Here is a 24,403-nt window from a genome sequence, read left to right as displayed (position 1 = left end):
CATATAGTGTTTTCTCTGATATACTTGTCATATATAGGTATCTGGCTTCACAGCTAGCGCACTTTTGACAGGTCAAGACGAGGATGCAAGATTTGTGCACCAGTTACTGGGTGATATGGAAGCTACCTCAAAGAGGATAATTTGGTGTCTACACCCTAGTTATACCTGGTGGACTAACCTGCTGTACTATAAGATAAGGAACCTCATCAATGTATGTAGCTATTACTGTAATTTGATTGGCTGCATATGTGTAATATAAACCCCCCCTAATGTGTAGAGGATCGATTTGTGAGATTATGAGATTATTGCAGAAATACAGTCCACTTATCATTATACAAATTGCTATCGAAGTATACAAATTAACGTAAATATAAATTCATATAAATTAAATAAATATAAATCTCACAGGTCGGTTCCCACATTATTTGGACCTTCAGAACCGGATTAATTGGTCATCTTCGAACCGGATGACGGATTATTTGATCCTTTGAACCCACATTTGGTCATCTTAGTACCGGATGATCCAGTTAACCAGTGGATTCATTAAATATACTAGTGCAGTGTTATTTAAACAAAGCCAGCAGTCAAGACGGCAGCGTAGCCTCGAGGGAGCTCAGGAGCCTCCCTCAGCCCAGTTCAGCTTCGTCAGCGGTTTCATGCACACCCACAGATATTTGGTGGCGTGTTATTTCGTGAAATGACAGCGCTAATATTGAAGCCAGCCAAATGTAGTGGCTGTGGTGTCGCGTGATTCTACGAATTTTGTGGAGTTTATTTCGCGAGGTCACTAATAATATTTAATACTTCTTGATAATATAAGAAGTTTCATAGAGGCAATTAAGAGGCTATTATCAATAATTGTGTATATTATTTCTCCAAAATAGAGAATCATTTAATATATATTGCACTAGTGATCACAGTATAATATTTACTAATTGCCAACCCACAACAGGGTAGGATAAAACCATTGACTAATTGAACTATTATCGTTCATCCTAGTCCCATTATTACCATAGTCAGTTGTACTATATTGATCAACCTAACACCATTAATGAATGGTCCAGACCCTATTTTGGGTGTAATTTTTATCAACTCGAGTTGAGTTGTATATATAATAATTTACTTATGATCATTACACCTTTGAGTGATTAATTAGTGTCTCTACCATCCTAGGGTGATATAGAAGAGCTAACCTAAAGGTACTTCCAGTGACACTGGTTTATCACTCAAATCATTAGTGTGTATGATTGTATATATATAATGTGTATTAATTTTAAGTGCTAACCTCTAGTAGAGGTAGGATTATTGCCTAGTGAGTTCAGAATTTACCCTAGGCTACCATTAGAGCTTGTTCAGTATTATGAGCAGCCCAAGTACTAGTCCCACAAGGCTTCACCAACTAGCCAGTATGGATAATGCAGGGAGAATGAAAGGAACCCTTGCAGGTCTTAAAGGCCACTTAACAAGACAGATCAAGAAATGTGAAGATTTGTCACAACAATCTCAAGTTGATTATGCTGACCTGGAAAGCTATTATCAAGCAGCTGCAGGTAAATTTGAGCAAATCAAATGCCAAATGGCTGTCCTTGTAGGGACAGACTACTACCATCAATTCATTGGTAGCCCTACTAAATATCAGGGTATAACCATGTTAAACTCTGCAGGAGGTAAATTACTCTCAGGCCCAGTATCAAGCCTGAGGAGACCTATGCCTGCAGATAAACAATACCAGTAGAAACCTAAATTTGTCAGCTGATTATATTTCTCCAGTAGCATTATACTAAGGAGATTACAGCTGACTATAGTAACAGAGGTTGATGTTAGTATCATCATTTAAAGCTGGAGATGAGTTCATGAGGCCTCAGTGGCAAATCAGTGAACAGTAGCCTAAAATAGCTACAAGTCACTGCGACCAATGTCACTGAACCCACTGCAGTCTCAGAACCATACTTTACTTTAATGATGAGCTATTCAATCTTCTGAATCAATTAACTAAATTAAACCCTAATAAATCTGATGACTGATTTGATACATTTATTATTTAATCAAGATGTATTCCAAGGGCCTCAGTGTTTATATATCAGTGACTAGTTACCTGAAGAAACTTCAAGTTATATCTAATGTCACTGATCTCACTGCAGTCCCTGAATCATACTTGACTGTAGTACTTGATCACATCCAGTCTTCTGGGTTAAATAATATGTATTAGGCTTGAATATTAGCCTTTCAAGAGTTGACAGGGAAATGAAATCGCATTAGACTTCTAACCCCTGCAACTCTAGTACGGGACATCCGTCCTGTACGAACAGACGCACAAATGTGTGATTACTAACTACTAACATCAAATTAATCTAATAATTCGAAGGAGGAGTATCGGTGTTCGTCTGTTCTAAATAGGACTTCGACCCGTGAGCAGCCCCCTGGGGAATTATGTCGGAAAATCCGACACCATTTAATAATAATATCATACAGACAGATAAGAGCTGTGTTACCAACAAGTTACCCATAGAAAACGTAACCTGTAGTGGAATTACCGTCTATAGAAAACGGGATATCATCACCACATACTATTATAATTCACCAGCTATTCTGCTGGGAATTATTCTTAAATACATTAGTCTTTGGACTTTACCATCATAAAAACATCTTATATAAATTAACTTAATTATCAATATTAAAGTAGAGTAAATGTGACCCTTCTATCACTTTCTGAAATCTGGACAAAGTAGGCCAGGGGTCAGTGGGGAAGGAGGGAGCCATTGTTGTGTCACCTCCGAGACGTGTGGAGCGAGTTCGGCTCCTATCATTCTGGACAATGTCGGCCAGTGACGTCAATAGAATGGAGTGTTAGATGCAGCCATTTATATTGAGACCAGAGGCTCACACGGGAGCAAATTCGGCTCCTGTTAATTTACTGGGACGTAGTGTTATGGAAACCAAAGGTACCATCTCCAACACGATGTCTACAATCAAGTTAAGTGTCTATCCAAAACCCGTTTATCATTCATTTATGGCCATTAATGTCAGGATATAGGGTGACCCGGTTAGATCGCGAAATCGCCTCAAACTAAAGGTAATTAAGCCAGGTCTCAATGTTCCATATAGTGTTTTCTCTGATATACTTGTCATATATAGGTATCTGGCTTCACAGCTAGCGCACTTTTGACAGGTCAAGACGAGGATGCAAGATTTGTGCACCAGTTACTGGGTGATATGGAAGCTACCTCAAAGAGGATAATTTGGTGTCTACACCCTAGTTATACCTGGTGGACTAACCTGCTGTACTATAAGATAAGGAACCTCATCAATGTATGTAGCTATTACTGTAATTTGATTGGCTGCATATGTGTAATATAAACCCCCCCTAATGTGTAGAGGATCGATTTGTGAGATTATGAGATTATTGCAGAAATACAGTCCACTTATCATTATACAAATTGCTATCGAAGTATACAAATTAACGTAAATATAAATTCATATAAATTAAATAAATATAAATCTCACAGGTCGGTTCCCACAGGGTGCAAGAGTATGCCTCCTCAAGCACCCGGGCGTCAAAATAGAAGAAGTCCAAGGGAAGAACCAGAACAAGCAAAAGGTCGGCAGGAAACGGCAAGCAGATAGGAGAAGAGGGGGAGAAAAACGAAACAGAAGGAAAAGGAAAAGGTGCCCAGCAGAATTGGAGAGGACGGCAGCAGGAGCACAAGGCTAGAAAAGGACAGAGGACTGTCCCAAGGAGCATCACACTCTGGCAGCCGCCCACTAAGCCCCCACACGGCGACAACGAGCTGAGCGGGGAGGGGGATTAAATATGGTAGACAGTGGCTCGTAAAGTTCCTCTTTGCATTCTTTAAGCACCCTGGCAAACACTTCATCCGGCCCTGGGGATTTGTTTGGTTTGAGTTTTACTATTTGTTTAATAACATCCTCCCTGGTAACTGCTAAACTATTCAACCTGTCCTCGTCCCCACCCACATAGACTTGTTCGGCTGAAGGCAAATTGTTAAGTTCCTCTTTAGTAAATACAGAGATAAAATATTTATTAATAATACTACTCATCTCTTCGTCATTATCCGTTATCTGACCTGTCTCAGTTTTTAATGGACCTATCCTTTCCCTAATCTTTGTTCGATGTAACTGAAAAAAAAAACTTCAGGATTTATCTTTGCTTGCCCTGCTATTCGAACTTCATAGTTTGTTTTTGCCCTCCTAATCTCCTTTTTAACATTTCTAACCAGTTGTACGAATTCCTGTTCTAAACTGATTTCCCCATTATTAATTCTTTTGTACATGTCGTCCAAAAGGAACTCCAACTCCACTTTTCGGGCCATCTCACTTGGTCTGGACATGACGTGACAGTTTATACCCAGATTCATGAGAGTGATTTGATCCTCAATGAAGTTTCACAGCACAAAAACCAGGATCATCAAGAAACTGACAACATTATTTGTAGGACTTATGGCGATTCAGAGATGGCTTCTTAAACCTTGCTGAAATCAACCTCACTGAGAACCAAATCACTCTTGAATCTGGGTATAAACTGTCATGTCATGTCCAGACCAAGTGAGATGGCCCAGAAAGTGGAGTTGGAGTTCTTTTTGGACGACATATTCGACCTCGAGACGCAAAAGAAGGTTACCACTAAAGACACCTTGTAAGCGGAACTTATTGCAGAAGGAGGAAAGATTCGACGTAACTACATTAGCACCATACTGTCCCCCGAGCTCAAAGCGACAGCTAAGAGCCTTCGTGAGAATATTGAGGTGACAAGTCACCAATATACGTTATTCTTAAAAAGACGAATATCTGGCAAAAATGAAGCTCATACTCTCCGGCTAAACTAAATCCCAAAGGGTAACGAAGGACACTACAGCTGAATTGAAAACGAAGGTAAACAGATTGATCGAAACTGAACGCCAAGAAATCCTGACCCCACCTCCAAATGTACTCACTAGAAAGAAGACGAGAGAGATATCAAATAATATACACCTGGAAGATACTGGAGGGCCAAGTACCAAATCTACACAGTAAAATAACAACGTACTGGAGTGAACGACATGGAAGAAAATGTAGAATAGAACCAGTGAAGAGCAGAGGTGCCATAGGCACAATCAGAGAACACTGTATAAACATCAGAGGTCCGCGGTTGTTCAACGTCCTCCCAGCAAGCATAAGAAATATTGCCGGAACAACCGTGGACATTTTCAAGAGGAAACTAGATTTATTCCTCCAAGGAGTGCCGGACCAACAGGGCTGTGGTGGGTATGTGGGCCTGCGGGCCGCTCCAAGCAACAGCCTGGTGGAACAAACTCTCACAAGTCGAGCCTGGCCTCGGGCCGGGCTTGGGGAGTAGAAGAACTCCCAGAACCCCATCAACCAGGTATCAACCAGGTATCACCTGCCTAAGGTTATCTGGGAATTCAAACCTGGTTATACATTTGGGAATGTCAAGACCCACAAGCCTGGAAACCCACTTCGGCCAATCATCAGCTAGATACCAACACCCACATACAGACTGGGTAAGCGAATCAACTGCCTGCTGACTTCTTATGTGCCTTTTCTCTTTAGCCTGAAGTCTCCAAAGGAATTCGTTGACTTACTGCAAGGAGCATGGGCCACAGGAATAAGAGCCGCTTTGGATGTGGAGTCGCTGTTTACCAAAGTGCCTGTGGACGAAACAATCAGGATGATGATGGACAGAGTGTATCGTGATCCGACTTGTACTCATCTTGACATACCAGAGAGCATAATGAGAAAGTTACTCAAAGCCTGCACTAAAGAGGCACCCTTCTTGAGTGCCAATGGGCACGTGTATAAGCAAGTAGATGGGGTCGCCATGGATTCTTCCCTAGGTGTCCTGTTTGCGAACTTCTACATGGGTACCATAGAGCAGAGGGTCTTAGTTGACATGGACTTAACCTGCAGTATATGGTGGGGTTCATGTTGACGACATTTTTATGCAGGTACCTGATCTCGGACGTCTGTAGCAGCTGATGGAGGCATTTGAGCAAAATTCGGTCTTAAGTTTCACGGAGAGTGATGGGAAACTGCCCTTTCTAGATGTAACAGTCACGGAAAGGAATGGTTGTTTCTACACTGCAGTCTACACTAAGGAAACAAACATAAGAATGTGCCTTAATGCCAATAGTGACTGCCCAGACAGGTTCAAGAGGAGTGTTGTCAACGCTTAGATTGACGGGGCTCTCACTCACAGCTCTGGTTGGAAGCAGATCGATGAGATCTCTGTAGGGTAAGGCAGGTCCTAGTCAACAATGGCTTCTCTAACAGTTATGTTAGAGACGTCATAAAGAGAGAGGTGAAATGCAATGCAACCTCTGAAGAGACAACTAACACAACACTTGTACCCCCTATTAGACCGTTTTACAGGAACTTCTTTTCGACGGCTCATAAAACGAAGGAAAGTGTCCTGAAAGATATTATTATCCCCCGCAGACAAAAATCTTAAGATACAATTGACAATTTACTATAAAAACAAGAAAACGGCCAACCTACTCATAAAGAACTCTCCAGACACCAAACAGAACGCCTTGAAAGAAACCAACGTCGTCTATACCTTCACATGCCCACTTGGGGACTGTCAGCCCGAAAGATCTCAGTATATAGGCAAGACAACAACGTCTCTTTCTAAGTGATTAACAATGCACAAACAACAGGGTTCCATCAAGGAGCATATAATCTTCTCACACAACCAGACCATCACCAGAGAAATCTTAACAAGCAACACAGAAATCATCAAGTATGTGACTCCACCATTGGGCCTGCCCACCTATGCATGCAGAGAATTTGCCGGCCTTCCGGCCATAGCCTCACTTCCACCTCTTACCTTCTGGTCGCCAGCTGAGTAATTCTCTCTGCGTCCCAGCAACGCCGTTAGTTCAAATATGAAATATTTGCAGCTGCCTAGGACCGTACTATGTGCTGCCAGTACTAGAATTCACATGTACAGTCGTGTTGCCAACTCAGGGTCACTCTATAGTGAACGCCAGTACCAGTATTCAAATCTAATGTCGTGTTGCCAACATAGGGTCTCTCTCTCTAGGTCATGCCAGTAACAGTACAGTGTAATCATGTTATTTATCCACAAAGCTCAGTGAGATGAAGGTTACATCAAAGGCAGTAATAAAGCTTACTCAAAGTAAACTACAAACACACGAGGTACATATTTAGACTTATGGAAATAATAATAATAATGGTGACAGCAGCACTCCTCTGGTGGCCGCCGGCAACTCGCATCAGCTGATCGAGTTAAAGGGATCCCTGGCCCCCCTCACTAGGGCGACTCCATCAGCAGAGCTCTTCTATCCTCCACAGGTCAGCCACACGCTGTCGTCACCAATCAGTAGAATGATATATACGTGCTGTCCCACAGCCTAATCTACTCCTATGGGTTGTATGCGCTCTAATAAAACGCCTAAGCATAACAATATGCCTATCTTGCCTAACAATCAAGGGAAATATGGGAGGGAAAAATGATCTACCTTAACATATCCTGTCCTCAGACGCCTGGGCTCCAGTCGCTGTTCGCTGGGTACTCCTGTTCCTCACGTCGTTCCTCAGCGTTCCAGAAGCGTCACCAGTCTGTAGGCGTCATGAAGATCCTCGTCGTCTCTGTGCTCATTCCCTGAGTGAAGTTCCTGGGTGTTGGCTCATCCAGTCGTCACTGCACACGTCATTCCCTCATGCACTCCTTCACCGAGACCACTCACTCAAGGATCAGGATGCATCTTCTCCCTTCTGAGTTCCTGGTGGGCGTGATCCAATCACAACAGCTCTGAATGCTTTGGAGTTCCACTGACAGCGAGTCACTCACTCCTCCAGCTGTAGTAACTAACTAACGGCCTCTCCAAGACTAATCAGCTCACGGTCCACGGTGCCCTTACACCGCTGGAATTGGCTTCCTTGCACTTCCCTGAAGTACTGTAGACCTTGGTAGTCACTATATACTTGTCAGGCTGTGTATATCCACTTAAGGAGGCTCCTAGACCTCGGAACTCGAGAGCTCGATCGGCGCACGTCTGCTCTCAACGAAGCGCCAAATATCTCTGAGCGCCTGGTGCTCTGCAGGCGGCGAGCTAGGTCTCCCGGTGATGTCACAGACCCAGGGGCTGGCTCTGATTGGTCAATGAAGTCATGTGACCTCAGCCAGCCAATCACCGACCGGCGGGCGCTGCACACAAAATGGTGGATTTGCAGGCTAGGGGGCGCCATTTTGTTGTACCCAGGGCACGACTTTTCCACTTCCCTGCAAATTTACAAATGTAAATTTCTTCCCAAATAAGCAACCATTCTGGAAGCCTCATACCTCAAAAGATTCCCTGCACCTCAGAGAACCTGCAGGTAAGCTGATATGACTCTTACAGCTGGCATATGGGAGAAACTGGAGAGGGCACCGTCACAGTTAGTAGTACAGTTGTGTTAGTAGTACAGGTGTGATAGTAGTACAGTTGTGTTAGTATTAGTGCAGCAGTGTTAAAATAAGTATAGTAGTGTCAGTAGTGCAGACGATGAGTCACAATAACGTGGCTGAAGATATGACTACCAAACCACACACCAGAAGATGAGGAGACGACGACGTTTTGGTCCATCCTAGACCATAATGACCACACATACACCAGTATGTGTGTTATGACCACACATACACTAGTAATATTATGCTGTTTCTGGTGTATGATGAGTTCATACTGTATAGTGATATCCATGTCGATTAGCATAGTATCCAAATATTATTGTATTTATATAATCTCTTTTTGACAATATTCTATTGTACATTACTGTATTGCCATTATATAATTGATATACCTATACATATTATGTATCATTACCATATGTATATTCCATGTAGGCTTGAGCTGCAGACTGTGAAGCCGCGGAGGACGCTCCCACACCTGGACTACTGCAGTGGTTGGGCACCATTCCTTTTTTACATCACGGGGGTGTAGCTCAAATGGCAGAGCGCTCGCTTAGCATGTGAGAGGTACGGGGATCGATACCCCGCATCTCCAGTATTCTTTTGGTTCCAAGGGTTGTTATAGCCTGGGGGAAGGGTTGTAGAGATAAGCTCCCACACCTGTATAGTGCCCCTGATGGCGTGCGTCTCAAATAGCCTCTAACAACCAAGTCCAGCTCCTGGCCTGCACGTGTGGCTTAGCCTCTAGGCCTGGCGGAACTGCTTCTACCAACAGAAGGGGCGAAGGCGGGTCTCTGGCGCCTTAAAACCAGTTGCTTCGGGCAGATGGGACTCGTTAGCCTGGGAAGGCAGCTCATCTAGGGGAAGGAAAACCCCGAATTCAAACCTCTGCTGTCTTGTGGCTAAACCCACTCATGGGAAAGACTTCGGGAGTCAACCCTGAGGAAAAATCCGGAGTCGGAGTCCCTAAGGCAGTTTACAGCTGTTTACAGCTACATTCTGGCAACTCCTGCGACGACACTGGTGCCAAGCGTATCGGCGCCTGCCCTTCCCTTGGATCACATCGGTGGCGTGGAGAGGGTGGATCTGCTGCATGGGCAACAGCTAATCCTCCATAATTACTGCAAAGGCCTGTGCCCTGGAGAGGACACTCCAGCATCGCCTTGGCGATGGCTCATTATCTTTGCCGTCACAGCCACAGCAGGCGCTGCATCCAACTACACTACAACAACTAGACACCCAGGGCACAACTCCATAACCCCACGGGATTGACAGATGCCTACTACTACTACTACCACTCCATGTATTTGTGGAGATATTTGAAGTAGATTAAATAGCAGAAGCCTAATGTCCTGTATCTTGAAAATAATATTGTGTCATATATTATGAAATTCTATGTATTGTTGTAAATGACATGCTATGTATATTACGATGTAGAATGTATACATTTAGATACCTGATGTATGACTATCATGTATACTATGATATAAATGTCAATGCTGTTCAGTGCTTTAGCCTCTTGTCATGTTGGTATCTGATATTTTGGTATGGTGAGATTTATACCACAGAGGCAGGTTACAGTGATTATATTGGTATATGATATTTTTCTTGTATTCATGTATAACTATGTATTACCGGCTGACCAGTGAATTCTTGAATTCTCCCTTAACTTCCCCTTTTCCCCCTTGACATACTGTCTCACCCAGTGTTATTATGTTTTGTAGATAAGAATTCTCTGTTTGATTCTTTATATATCATGATATTATCTCTTGTTAATTGATTCAGTGATATGTGTTCTCCTCGAAGGTTGTATATTGTAATACTCAATTAATTTTTGTATGCTTTAGGAGTTATGGACTGGTAAATGTCTGAATACAAGCTTGTGATATTTGAAGGAGAAGCGACGGTTGACATATAGTATTACAAGCAGTGTATGTCGCTGCCCGCCGGTCTTGATGCGTCACTACTCTTTGTTCCTCCATCGGGAGGACGTGTGGCGTCGGGCTTTTGACTTGTGTGGCATTTTGTACGATTTATTGACCTACTAGCATATTTATGCTGTTGTACCTATTCTGGATCAGACTACCAATGCACATCATTTATGCCAGGTTGTAGGTGATATTTTATGTATGCAAATTGAAGAGGGTACCTGAGGACCTTAAGTGATTGTTATTGTGTTTTGATATGATATTGAGTCCTCACCCACTAATTAATGTGTGACACCACCATCCTTTATTTGTGTTTAAAGCATGTTAGGGGCTAGTGTACAACTGTGTCAGGATAGAGCCTGGTGACAGCTAGTCTCTAGGGTGTGCAGTTGATGATTTCGAAGAGCTATGGTTAAAGTTGGATTAGTGTAGAGTATCAGTTGTAGAGAACTTTAGTTTCTTATTGTTTTAGGGTGACCTATTTTATATGCCCCAGTAAACTGGTGTATATTTTGCTAGCATTTTTACTTAACCCTCGACGAGTATTGAGACGGTGGCCAGGCTATGGTTTCCAGCAATGTGTGGAGCATAAGGTCATGATAGTTAAAAGACCAAACAAGTATAGTAGTTTCAGTAGTGCAGACGATAAGTGACAATAACGTAGCTGAAGATATGATGACCAAACAACACACCAGAAGATGAGGTAATGACATTTCGGTCCGTCCTGGACCATTATCAATACGATTGTGTCGGTAGTACTAGTACACTTGTGTCAAAAGTACTAGTGCTGTGTTAGTAGTAGTACACTTTTGTTGGTAGTAGTTGTGTTAGTTGTAGTACAGTTGTGTTATTAGTAATAGAGTTCTGTTATTATTAATACAGTTCTGTTAGTAGTAGTAGTACTCTTGTGTCTGTAGTAGTAGTACACTTGTGTTAGTGGTAATACTGTAGTGTTTGTAGTAGTTCAGTTGAGTTAGTATAACAGTTGTGTTTGTAGTACATTTGTGTTAGCAGGAGTATAGCTGTATTATTAATAGTATATTTGTGTTAGTAGTGGTACAATTGTGTTAGTAGATTCCGTTATACTGGTGTGTGGTTTGGTCGCCATATCTTCAGCCACGTTATCATCGTCTGCACCACTGACACTACTATACCAATTTTAACACTGCTTCACTACTTCTAACACTACTAACACTGATATACTACTAAAAGCAATACACTACTAAAACTAACACGACTCTGCTACTACCATCAGAACTGTACTACTACCAAGACCTTGATATACTTGATATAATACTACTACTACTTGTACTAAAACTGCTCGACTGTTACTTACGCAACTGTACTACTACAAACACTACACAACGACAGCTAAAACTCTACTATTTTTAACACAACTGTACTACTACAAACACTACACAACGACAGCTAAAACTCTACTATTTTTAACACAACTGTACTACTACTAACACAACTGTGCTACTTATAACACAACTCAAATACTACTAAAACGACTGTACTACTAATACAACTTAAATACTACTAAAACCACTGTACTTCTACTAACACAACTGTATTTCTTCCAGCAAAACTCTACTACTACAAACAGAACTCTACTACTTCTAATACAGCGGTACTTCTACCAGCACAACTGTACTACTTCTAACCCAACAGTACTACTACTGACACTAGTCTACGAATACTATCACAACTTAATTAAAACTCAACTATACTCCTACTAACAACTGTTTTACTACTTAACACAACTGTTACCCCCCTTACATCCTTTATTACAACTATCCCCTCCGCACCTGTTGTTGTTTAAGGTTCAGCTACTCGGAACAAAATGTTCTAAGTAACACGGGCAATGGTGAGCCCTGTAGTGTGCTTACCTGACACAGGAGCGGGGCTGAATGTATGTACCCTCTGCACCTTTCGCTTTGCTCTTACCTTTCTCTAAGATTTCCTGCTCCTCACCTCTCTCTTACCTTACTTCATGCCCGTACCTCCCTAGTCTCAAGGACAGCATTGATATTGTTCTACTCCAAGAAATACTCACCAGGACTGGCAGATATATCAATATCCCAGGATATCAAGGATTCCACTGCCCTATGGCACAAGGTGGCACCAGAGGCATATAAATTCTAGTAAGAAATCATATCAATGCCACGGCAATCACAGACCTGCCCAACTGTGGCGAGAACGTCGAAATTATGGGAGTTAAGCTCACTATGAGGATCTCAACGCTGTCCATCTTCAATGTATACAAGAGCCAGAGAGAACATGACATGGATCTCTCAACAATCTTTGAATTAGCAGTCACTACACCTACTATCATCTCTGGTGACTTCAACCCTCATAGTGAATTACTTCTTGATTCACCAAGAACCGACGCCAACGGAAGACATATTGAACATCTTTTGGATAAAGTGCCGGAAATCAGTCTGCTTAACTCGACGGAACCAACCCACACTGGTGGGGGAGGGGAGGAGGGGTAGCTGGTGGGGGGAAAGTTGGATCTCACGTTTGTTTCCACCAGTATTTATGAGTTGTGTCATTGGTCAGTGGATCATGTGCTGACCAGTGACCACTTTGCTACAAAAACAGTTATTAATATAGCACTACCTCCTAGACCTCCAGCTCCCAAGCCCGGATGGAACTTTATCAAGGCAGATTGGACAAAGTTTCAGGAAGCTCTCGAAACTTGGCACCAAAACTACACTCCTCCTGACAACACCGAAGAAATGGAAAAAGATTTAGTAAATGCAATACATAGAGCAGCAAATCACGCCATCCCCAAGAGGAAAACAATTACCCAACAACACAAGGACCATTGGTATTACTGTGATAGGATCAAAGAGCTACATAACAGACTAAATCGTACACGAAAGAATTTCAGAAGAGATAGAACCGAAGCTAATCTAGGACTTCTTAGAGTTGTCCGAGATCATGTGCACGAAGAAACAGCAAAAATCAGAGAAGAAAAATGGCTCGAGTGGTGTGCCAAGCTAAATCAGCATACGTCCTTGGGCGACATCTGGAGGCAGATCAACATGGCCAAAGGAAAATCGCCTCCTGCTCCGCCGCATCATGTTCATCCTGAGCAAGAAGCAGAAAGGCTAGCAAATCTATTTGCTTCAAAAGCCAGTTCCACTCAACTTCCTCAAGCAACTCTGACTCACCAACAAAGACTTCAAGCAGCAAGATGGGAAAAATAGACGATGCTTTAGCCTTACCTGACGAACTAGACCAACCTTTCAATCTGAAAGAACTCAGAAGCGCTACAAAGAAAACTAAAAATACAGCTCCAGGCGAGGACAAAATCACTTACAACATGCTAGCCAAGCTAGGAGAAAAGGGTGAAGAAGCCTTCTTGAATCTCATCAACAGAGTATGGGTGACAAGAACCCGACCACTCTCTTGGAACAGTGCAATTATAGTTCCCATTCCAAAACCTAAAGACCCAGGAAATCCAAGACCCATCTCATTAACAAGCTGTCTGGCTAAAACTGCAGAAAGAATGGCTCTTAATTGAATTGAATGGAAAGCCAATCCACTACACCAAAATATGTTTGCTTACAGAAAAGGTGTTGGAACCACAGAATGCCTTACCTCCCTCCTGGATAATATCAATGACAAACCTGGAATCCTTATTTTCCTAGACCTTGAAAAAGCCTTCGAGTTAGCCAGTGCTCCAGCTACACTGTGCTGCCTTGTGGATAAGGAAATCAAAGGACACGCTCTTGCTTATGCCAAAGGAAGCCTGCTTAACCGAGAAGCTAAAGTCAAATTCCAAGGAAAAACATCGACTTGTTGGGGGGTAGAAATAGCCTTAACCACTCCATCCCTCTGAGATGTATTTCTTTCTTGTCTCAATAAACATACTTGAACTTGAATCGACTTCAAACAGGCTGGAAATGGAACTCCGCAGGGAGGAATGCTAAGCCTCTTCCTCTTCAACTGTCTCATGGAACAGTTCATGAAGCTCAAGTTACCAAAAGCCAAACTTCTTAACTACGCAGACGACTTTGTGGTCATCATCAATGGCAAAGGTGCAAGGAACCATGCACAAAAATGCCTAGATATTATCAGCAAGGAAGCGGAACGCATAACAGTGAAAATAAACAGCAATAAAACAAAAGCAATGGCCGTTAAAATGAGAACTCAAGACATCAGACTGGCAATACAAGGACAAGAAATTGAGTGGGTTACCTCTTTTCAATACCTAGGAGTCATAATAGACAACCAGTTGAAATTCACTCAAGAAATTGAATACCTTCGGCAACGCTGTAAAGCCAGAAACTCAGCTTTGCGCTCTCTGACCAGTCTTAGAGAGGGTGCATCTCTACCAGTACTCAAAATGTACTACGTTCAAGCAGTTAGGTCACTCATCGACTATGCTGCTCCTGCTCTTACATCCCTCAGTGATAACCAATGGGAGAAACTGGAAGTGTCTCAAAATGATGCTCTCAGAACAATGCTGAGAGCACCTATATGGACGCGTAGAGAGAATCTAAGAATGGAAACCAACTTACCAACATTAGAAAACAGGATCAAATAAAAGATAGCCACCATAACAGCAAAACTTGTTGGAACCACCGCCAGACTGTCAGTCAAAGACAGCCTACAGAGATCGCTTCAGAAAACCTTTAATATAGAACAAGTACATGGATGGATAATGTGGTCAAGATTCTAGAGAAAGTGGACCTGAAATGGACCATTAAAAACAAAGGGGAAGATAGACCATATCAACACTTTCGACAGCCTCCTCCATGGGAAGAATCGAGTCTAAAGATAATCATTGAAGGATTACCAGTTAAAAAATCAACATGTGACTCGCAGAGGCTCAAAGCAGTCATAGAACAACAAATAGAAACCATCTCAAGACCTTCAACGACTCATATCTTCACAGACGGATCAGTTGATCAAGAAAGATTCTGCTGGGGCAGCAGTTTACACTATCAACCATGAAGCTTACTGGAGCATGAATAGTGGATGCTCAACATTGCAAACAGAATTATATGCCCTGAAGGAGGCAATAAACTATACAATTGAGAATAATTTACGTAATGTCATCGTTCATACCGACTCTAAATCTTCGCTCCAGGCATTGTTATCCAGTCAGCACAGAGATAATATACAACTCCTCACAGAAATTCAACATATAGAAAAAAAAGCCCATAATATAGGGCTGTCAATCACCCGCGAAACGATTCTTCGCGGCAGGGGATCGTATTCCAGGGACCTGCCCGAAACGCTACGCGTACTAGTGGCTGTACAAGAATGTAATAACTCTTGTATATATCACAAAAAAAAGTAAATTGGATACCAAGTCACATTGGCATAGATGGTAATAAAAAGGCAGACTCATTAGCAAAGTCTGCCACTGCTCTACCTGTTGTACAGGTTCAAATACCTCCAAGTTTTACACAGATTAAGGAGCAAATCAAGAAAATATTCTCAACTATCAAAAGTCGTCACAGAGCCGCCAAAGTAGTGGAAGGAAGATCTACTGAGGTATGGTATGAACAAGCCATTGGTTACTCCTCTTTCAAGCCTGGGAAAAAGATATCCAGAGACATTGCAGTAGCCATACACAGACTCAGACTTGGTAACAAGTGCTGCTGGGAGGTAATGAACCCAATAGTTAAAGAGTGTCACATCTGTGAAACAGAAGCAGAGGCGCCACTATTGCACTACTTACTGGAATGTGAAGCTACTGAAGCCCTGCGCATCAAATTAACATTAATCCAACGACAGCAGCTGCATTAGATGCACATTCCGCCGCCACTACAATGATTAGAAAAGCCGTTGAGGAATGGGACTCACTAGTGTGCATTTTGTATCTTCATCCGCCACCAAGATAAGGTTATTAAAACAAGACTAAAACCAATACACTAAAACAGAAGCGAAAAATATACCGGGAAAACGGAAGAATCCCCTCCTCCATTTAAAACTTTGACCCAAATATCACAGTAACAAGGTTATCGCAGATAACTGAACTCAATTACAGGCTCACCATAGCCCGTGCTACATGGACACTTCGTTTTGAGTAGCTAAATCTAAAAACAACATCAACCTCGTCTCACTTACGGGCTATTTATGCCCATGCCACCTCTTGGGTGGCATGATTTTCATCAATCAATCAATCTCGTCTTACACACATACACACTCTGTGTCCCATTGAGCGTGTGGACACAATGCGATCAAAACGTCTAAAGGTTAGAGCTCCCACCCCCTTGACGGTCAAACTTTCGGGAAAAGCAATATTCTGAAGGTCCTGAAAGAAAACCGACATCACACCCACTGACATTAGTCAGGCAGGTGATGATTTCGGAAGGATGATTGAGGAAGAACTAGAAAAACTCTTGACAAACGATGCCATACTTTGCAAGGAGCACCACCTACATCCTAACTTCCCACGTCAATTCCTGGTCGATAGAGCTGTTTTTACCAGTAGGACCAGCCAATGGATCGCTGACTGGCTGCAACTTAAGTTCACCACCATAGCTGCGGCCACCCAGGCTGCCACACAAGGTTTCTATTGCTTCGGCTTACAAATACCACCTCTTCAAGTAAAAAAGGTACGGGACCATGAGCCCCAGCAGTGTTTCAAGTGCTACGAGCTGTCCCACCCCACCAACAAGTGTCACCACCCTGTCCAGAAGTGTAGCCTATGCACACTGGACCATCACTACTCCATATGCAAGTCAACAACCAATCGTTGCTTGCTCTGTGATGGCACTCACCCTGTAATTTTCTATCGCTGTCCCCGCAGACAGGAAAACATCAAGGCCCAGGTTGAAGCCAAGAGAAACTACCCTTCTACCTCTGCGACCAGAGACCCAGGTGCTCAACCCACCACCTCAGCTCCCTCCAACCGACCAGAAGACTTTCCGGTCTTACCAAATAGTGGCTCCTCCCACCAGGCGACCCAGCCTTCACAATGAGGCCCCAAGGCCCCACAGGCTCCTTCGCAGCCCCCCCCCCCCCCGCCCCGTGCATCACGTGCAGGCATTATCTCTGGTCTTATTAAACTAGTGGAGAGGCATGCCAAACCAGACAACCACCGTTTTGTTAGTGAACTGAACGCATTATACCTAGCCAATGGCCTAGACACCATTATAGCCCCTGGTGCAAGTCTCACTGCCTCCACTACCACTCTGGAGACTACTACCAGGACGACCACAAGGTCGATTTCAACACAGACTTCAGAATCACTCAAGACCCGGGCAGCACAAGCAGAGGTATTTTCCTCTCCAGCTCCCAACACTCATACCATCAACATCTCAGTAGCCTCCCTAGCAGACGTGCTGTCTACCAACGCCCCTGAAATAGCTTCTACCACCAATCCACGACACCTGAGCCTACCTCAGGCTGCAAGACGGAAGACGAAAACTCCAACTACGGATGTTACCGACTCCTCAGACAAGGAAATCTTAGTAGGTGCTCCACCTCCGTACCACAAATACGACACCTACTCGGTAAAAACCTCCTCATTGAGGCCACATCATCAACCTCCAAAGACAGCACGGCTCAGCCAAAGTCTCCAACAAAGAATAAACGTAAGTCCTAGAGATCTTCTAAGTCTTACCCTACAGTTCCATAACTGGACAGCCAGCCCTCCGAGGCTGAAATCCATTATGAAGACCCCCCATCCATCCCCAGATCTCGAGTATCAGCTATTGATACCTAGAGCCTCTACTTACGACCTCACCATAACCCCTGCTACTTGGAACTTTTTGTTCTGCAGAGTTTAATTTAAAATAACAACAACAACCTCCTCTCATCCCAGTCGACTTTATAATGGTCCAGGACAGACCAAAACGTCGTCGTCTCTTCATCTTCTAGTGTGTGGTTTGGTCAACATTCTCAGTTTAGTTAGCTTACTTCAACCTTGAGTGTTAATTGTTTACCCCTTCACGCCTTGAATTTTTGTTATTATTTGTTATTTTGCCTGAAATGCTTTGGGTAATTATACAGCTGACATGAACAATTGCAGAGTAACATTAAATCTACCTATATTTTCAATAATATTTGAAAATATTATTTACAAACAGCTTTTTTTACAAAACATTTACAAAACCTTGTAAAACTCAACTTATTCCCAGCCAGTTTGGCTTCCATTCACAAAAGTACCAATGATGCCATTATTAGCCTGCTTAATATAATCTACACAGCCCTTGACAGAAATGAGTTCCCAATTGGCCTCTTCATTGACCTGAGAAAGGCCTTTGATACGGTAAACCATAACTACCTCTTACTTAAACTTCACCACTATGGTGGTGAAGTTACAGACACCAATATCTCAGTAACAGACCAGTATGTCGTCATCAATAACATAACAAGTTATATTGAATGATATTATCAAGTTATATTGGATAATAAAAGAGAGCAAACACTGAATACTTTACATCAATGTTCACACTAGAAAGATTGAACGACATTCCATCACCCACACAAATGTTTCAAGGAGGTAGAGAATGAATTAAGGGATATACCAATTACATGCGACACAATCAGGAAGAGCATTGAATAATTAATAGGCTCAAAAACCTCAGGTGTGGATGGATTTCAATCTAAAGTCGTAAATGAACTGGCAAATGCACTATGCATACCACAAACTCCTTTTCAGAAAATTCCTGGAGCAAGAGATAGTTCCCCGGATTGGAAATAAGCAAGTATTACCCTTACATAAAAAAGGCAGAAGCAGCTCTGAAGAAAACTACCGCCCCATCAGCTTGACATCACACATCTGAATGGAGAAAATCCTAAGTGAAGGAGTCCTACAACATCTAACAGAGAACAATCTTGTAAAATCAACGCAACATGGGTTTGTTAAAAATAGATCCTGGTGTACTAACCTGCTCACATTTCTGGACACGGTAACCGGCTATTCAGACAAAGGACTTCCGGTTGATGTAGCTTACATGGAATTTGCTAAAGCTTTTGACGAGGTAGCACATGAGAGACTGGCAAGGAAATTACAGGCACATGGAATAAATGGGAGAATACTGGAATGGATAAAACAATGGATAAAACAATGGTTAAAACATAGAAAACAAAGGGTCGTGCTAAATGGAAATGAATCTGACCGGGGAAATGTGCTAAGTGGAGTGCCACAGGGGTCCATTTTGAGGCCAACCCTTTTTGTCATTTACATCAATGACATAGATGAAAATATTACAAAACACATCAAATCTGCAGACAACATTAATATCTATGGTAAAGTGTGAAGTGAAAGTAATATCGAGACCTAACAGAGATCTAAATTAACTCCACAAATGGTCAAATGACTGGCAAATACTTTTTAATGTCGATAAATGCAAGCCCTTGCATGTGGGGCATAATAATCCATGTCACAACTACCAAATTTACAGCACTACCTTACAAGAGTTAGATGAAGAAAAAGACCTTGGAGTCAGAAATCATCATTCACTAAAAGTTGTACAACAAGTGGGAGCGGCAGTAAAAAAGTGAACCAAACCCTGGGAATAATCAAGCATACCTTTACTTTCATAGAATAAAGGTAGTCGTTAAATTTGACAAGCCGCCGTCTTCCTGTCCAGGAAAATTCAGGTAAATAACTTCCCCCACTCTACCATTAACAATAGGAGTGCACCAGGGCCGCATCTTAGGACTTCTCCTATGTTGTATTCATAAATGATTTGCCAAATATTTCTAATATTCTTAAACCTATATTAATTGCTGACGATAATACCTTCATCTATTCTGACCCCAAACCCAACACACTAAATAATATTGTAAATTAACAAGTTAAAAAAGGTTACTCATGGACCAATAAAGCCGAGACAGGCATGTCCTTAAAATCAAACGGAGCATCCACCACAGTCATGTAGGTGATCGATACACTGAGGTCGATAATTTTCAAAATCTAAGCGCCGTCAAGCATTGGAATAGAGCGCCTTTTATGCCGACGGAAAAAATCTTGGAAGACACATTGCAGCTGGAATTTGAGCACCCCGTGGCGATCACGGAGGAGCGGGGTTCCAACTAATCAGTGGTGTTTACATGCAGCACATCCATCAGCGCCACACCCACAGCCGTATAGTCGTTCACCGACATTTACCTTTATTATATGGCTGTGTAGTAACTTTGGTTGCTTTTTCGCTTTGATCGCAATATCGTTCTCATAATTTCTTTCCAATGCTCTTCTTGTATTAAGTAAGTAATTATCAATAGAAGGCACCAAACCGGGAAGGCTATGTAGCACTTATTGTATTAATGTAATCGTTCCTAGCTCTGTTGCATCCGATCCTGTTGTCCTCTGTCCTTTGTCTTCTGTACTTCCTCCACTCCCTACTGCTTCTCACCTTTGCTTCCTGACACTGTCTATTAAACCATGGGTTATTATATTCCCTCCTAGTTTTTCCTTTATTCTTGGTATAAATTTCAGAGCGGTTGGCTCGGAGCGCGCGAGTGTCCTTGCTCACAAGGGTAGCACCGCCTGACGTAGGAGACCGGATGCAGTGTGTGTTAGGTTAGGGTTGTCGAGGCTCTCTAACCGACGACCGTGTGTGTGTGTGTGTGTGTGTGTGTGTGTGTGTTGATAATACTCATGTAACAGCTGATGGGTTCTCCTTCAGGTTGAAGAACAATAGAGATACACTGTTACGAACTCCTTCATAACCGGGTTCTATTAAAACTCTACAAGCCTACTCAAGTTCAGATATTCCTAACCTTAAGTGGAAATGAGTAATATTTAAGGTAAGAAATGAAATTGCTCATAAAAATCACCGTTCCTATTATCTACTACCACTAATGTATATAGTCTACTCCCAGAGGTCATCCAGAGCATCACTAGCCCTCACGCTAGCTAGCTTCAAAGAGAACGGACACAATTTACATTCTTCCTACGAGGTCTTCAGAGCAACACTAGCCCTCACGCTAGTTGCAGTTATGGTGAAGTCTTCAAGCGCTCCCCCTCCTTGCTAGTACACTCAAATAGTGAAGTCTCCCAGCGCTAAACTAGCCCCCTGGCTAGTACACTCCAACAGGGAAGTCAACACCACTCCACTAGCCCCCTGGCTAGTACACTCCAACAGGGAAGTCAACACCACTCCACTAGCCCCCTGGCTAGTACACACCAACAGGGTAGTCAACACCACTCCACTAGCCCCCTGGCTAGTACACACCAACAGGGTAGTCAACGCCACTCCACTAGCCCCCTGGCTATTACACACCAACAGGGAAGTCAACACCACTCCACTAGCCCCCTGGCTAGTACACACCAACAGGGTAGTCAACAGCGCTAAACTAGCCCTCTGGCTAGTACGTCTCAAGGTCAACCAAAGTACTTCTTCACTCTGTGCTTCACTGCCGTCTGTCCCCAGTCACCAGTACCTTGTCACCTCTCAGAACAGCAGACTGGAAGATAGGAAAACTAATATTAATGGGATAGTCAAGCATTTAACTTAGAACCTGGATCATAGATGGCGCCGAGGTCCGTCACACCTCACCCCCCAACACTCATAATTTTTTTTTACCCCTGTTAAAAAAATACAAACTACACAAAATCTACATAAAACATTTATGGTGCACACAATAAGGCATCAGTTACCACACTGTCTATCCCTTTAATATGTACAATCTACAAGGAAAATTTTTGAAAATACAAAATGTTGTAAGCCTTAAATTTTTGCACATGTACTCCAATATGTACATCCTCAACTTCTTCCACTAGTGCACCTTCTATCTCATCTTTCTCAGGTTCTTCTACACTAACAGTTTCTTCAGCAGGAGTGATTCTCTGGCCTCCTCAACATGAGCATCAACGTCAAGTGTATCATCAATGTTAAGCACTTCTGGAATAACTTCCCTCAAAACCGTTTTTTCTTCTTGAGACGGAACCTCAACAATGACTTCCTTTACATGAAGATATTCCTCAAGAGGGGTCGCTTCTATACGCCTATATTCCTCTATATCATCTTGTAAATCTAGTTCACACTGCTCCTCCTGCTTGTAATGTTGCTGGTGTCTACTCCATTTCCTGTTCGTCTTGTCCTCTCCAATACTTTGGCGAAACTGGCCGTACACTGATTAATGGCAGACTTAAGGAATACAAGAGAAGTGTTAAGTCTGCAGACACAAACAGTGCTCTCTTCTGTCATGTTAGGGATTCTAATCATCCTATTGATTGGTCTTCCTCCAAAATAATCTTTCCTGCCTCTACTCTACACAGACGCCGTCTTGTTGAATCGGCCCTAATACGCAATGTACCCAACATGAACTTGAGTCCTGGCTTTGTTGCTGTGGACTCTTCCCTTTCACAGTATATACTCAAATGTTCTAAATGTTCTAACAAACGTGACCTAACATGAGCCTACCCTTGCTTTTATCTTTCTTTACCTTTTTCTTTTGCTTTCTCTTTTGTTCCTATTTACTCCATTTATTATCCTCCTTATAGCCATTATTACCCCTATCTTTCGCCTTTCTTTTACCTTCCTCCAAGATTTCCTCCTCCTCACCCTTTCTTGCCTTACTTACTTACTTACTTACTTACTTGCCTTACTCGTCTCTTCACAGTCGAATTGATAATAGTAAAGGACGGGCCGAACCGTCTTCGTCTTTTCATCTTCGTGAGTGTGGCTACACCACTACCATCACCAGGTGGCTACACCACTACCATCACCAGGTGGCTACACCACTACCATCACCAGGTAGCTACACCACTACCATCACCAGGTAGCTACACCACTACCATCACCAGGTAGCTACACCACTACCATCACCAGGTAGCTACACCACTACCATCACCAGGTGGCTACACCACTACCATCACCAGGTGGCTACACCACTACCATCACCAGGTGGCTACACCACTACCATCACCAGGTAGCTACACCACTACCATCACCAGGTGGCTACACCACTACCATCACCAGGTAGCTACACCACTACCATCACCAGGTGGCTACACCACTACCATCACCAGGTAGCTACACCACTACCATCACCAGGTAGCTACACCACTACCATCACCAGGTGGCTACACCACTACCATCACCAGGTAGCTACACCACTACCATCACCAGGTAGCTACACCACTACCATCACCAGGTGGCTACACCACTACCATCACCAGGTGGCTACACCACTACCATCACCAGGTAGCTACACCACTACCATCACCAGGTAGCTACACCACTACCATCACCAGGTAGCTACACCACTACCATCACCAGGTAGCTACACCACTACCATCACCAGGTAGCTACACCACTACCATCACCAGGTGGCTACACCACTACCATCACCAGGTAGCTACACCACTACCATCACCAGGTAGCTACACCACTACCATCACCAGGTAGCTACACCACTACCATCACCAGGTAGCTACACCACTACCATCACCAGGTGGCTACACCACTACCATCACCAGGTAGCTACACCACTACCATCACCAGGTAGCTACACTGTAGTAGTAGTAAGTATGCGCTCTGGAGTGGTCTATACTGGGCGCAAAGCCTGGGTTATCTTGAGATGATTTCGGGGCTTAAGGTCCCCGCGGCCCGGTAATCAACCAGGCCTCCTTTTTGTTACACATCCCTATCAGCTGCCAAACTCCCAGGTACCAATTTCCTGCTAGGTGAACAGGCGCATCAGGGTGAAAGAAAGATTTTGCCTATTTGTCTTCGCCTCCACCAGCGATCGAACCTGGAACCTCAGGACTACGAATCCGAAGCGCTGTCCACCCAGCTTTCAGGCGCCCAACTACCTGCCGGCGGGTAGACGAAGATGGATTATTTAACACGGGTGGTACGCGAACAAGGAGACACAGGTGGAGACTGAGTACCCAAATGAGCCACAGAGACATTAGAAAGAACTTTTCCAGTGTTAGAGAAATTAACAAATGGAATGCATTAGGCAGTGATGTGGTGGAGGCTGACTCCATACACAGTTTCAAATGTAGATATGATAAAGGCCAACAACAACACTACACCCAGCAACATGGTCTCGGACTCCCAGCTGGTGACTGTTCTCAGACAAGGGCTATTATTGCCGCCAGTGTTCTCAATCATGA

The 24,403-nt window shown here is 43.1% G+C and overlaps 1 protein-coding gene across 1 annotated transcript in view; it reads left to right on the top strand.

Moving 5' to 3' along the window:
• The window catches only part of LOC138360184 (uncharacterized), a 50,323-nt gene extending 31,208 nt beyond the window's left edge, over positions 1 to 19,115 (top strand). Inside the window, exons 4-6 of the mRNA XM_069320130.1 lie at positions 17,398 to 18,031; positions 18,547 to 18,678; positions 18,992 to 19,115. Coding sequence (XP_069176231.1) covers positions 17,398 to 18,031; positions 18,547 to 18,678; positions 18,992 to 19,115 — 890 coding nt within the window. The remainder of the gene's footprint in view (positions 1 to 17,397; positions 18,032 to 18,546; positions 18,679 to 18,991) is intronic.
• Positions 19,116 to 24,403: the final 5,288 nt, after the last annotated feature.

This window comes from Procambarus clarkii, unplaced genomic scaffold (genome assembly GCF_040958095.1).
Source record: "Procambarus clarkii isolate CNS0578487 unplaced genomic scaffold, FALCON_Pclarkii_2.0 HiC_scaffold_99, whole genome shotgun sequence".
Lineage (NCBI taxonomy): Eukaryota > Metazoa > Arthropoda > Malacostraca > Decapoda > Cambaridae > Procambarus > Procambarus clarkii.
Note: the sequence above shows the minus strand (reverse complement) of the source record. Positions and strands in the feature narration are given on the sequence as shown.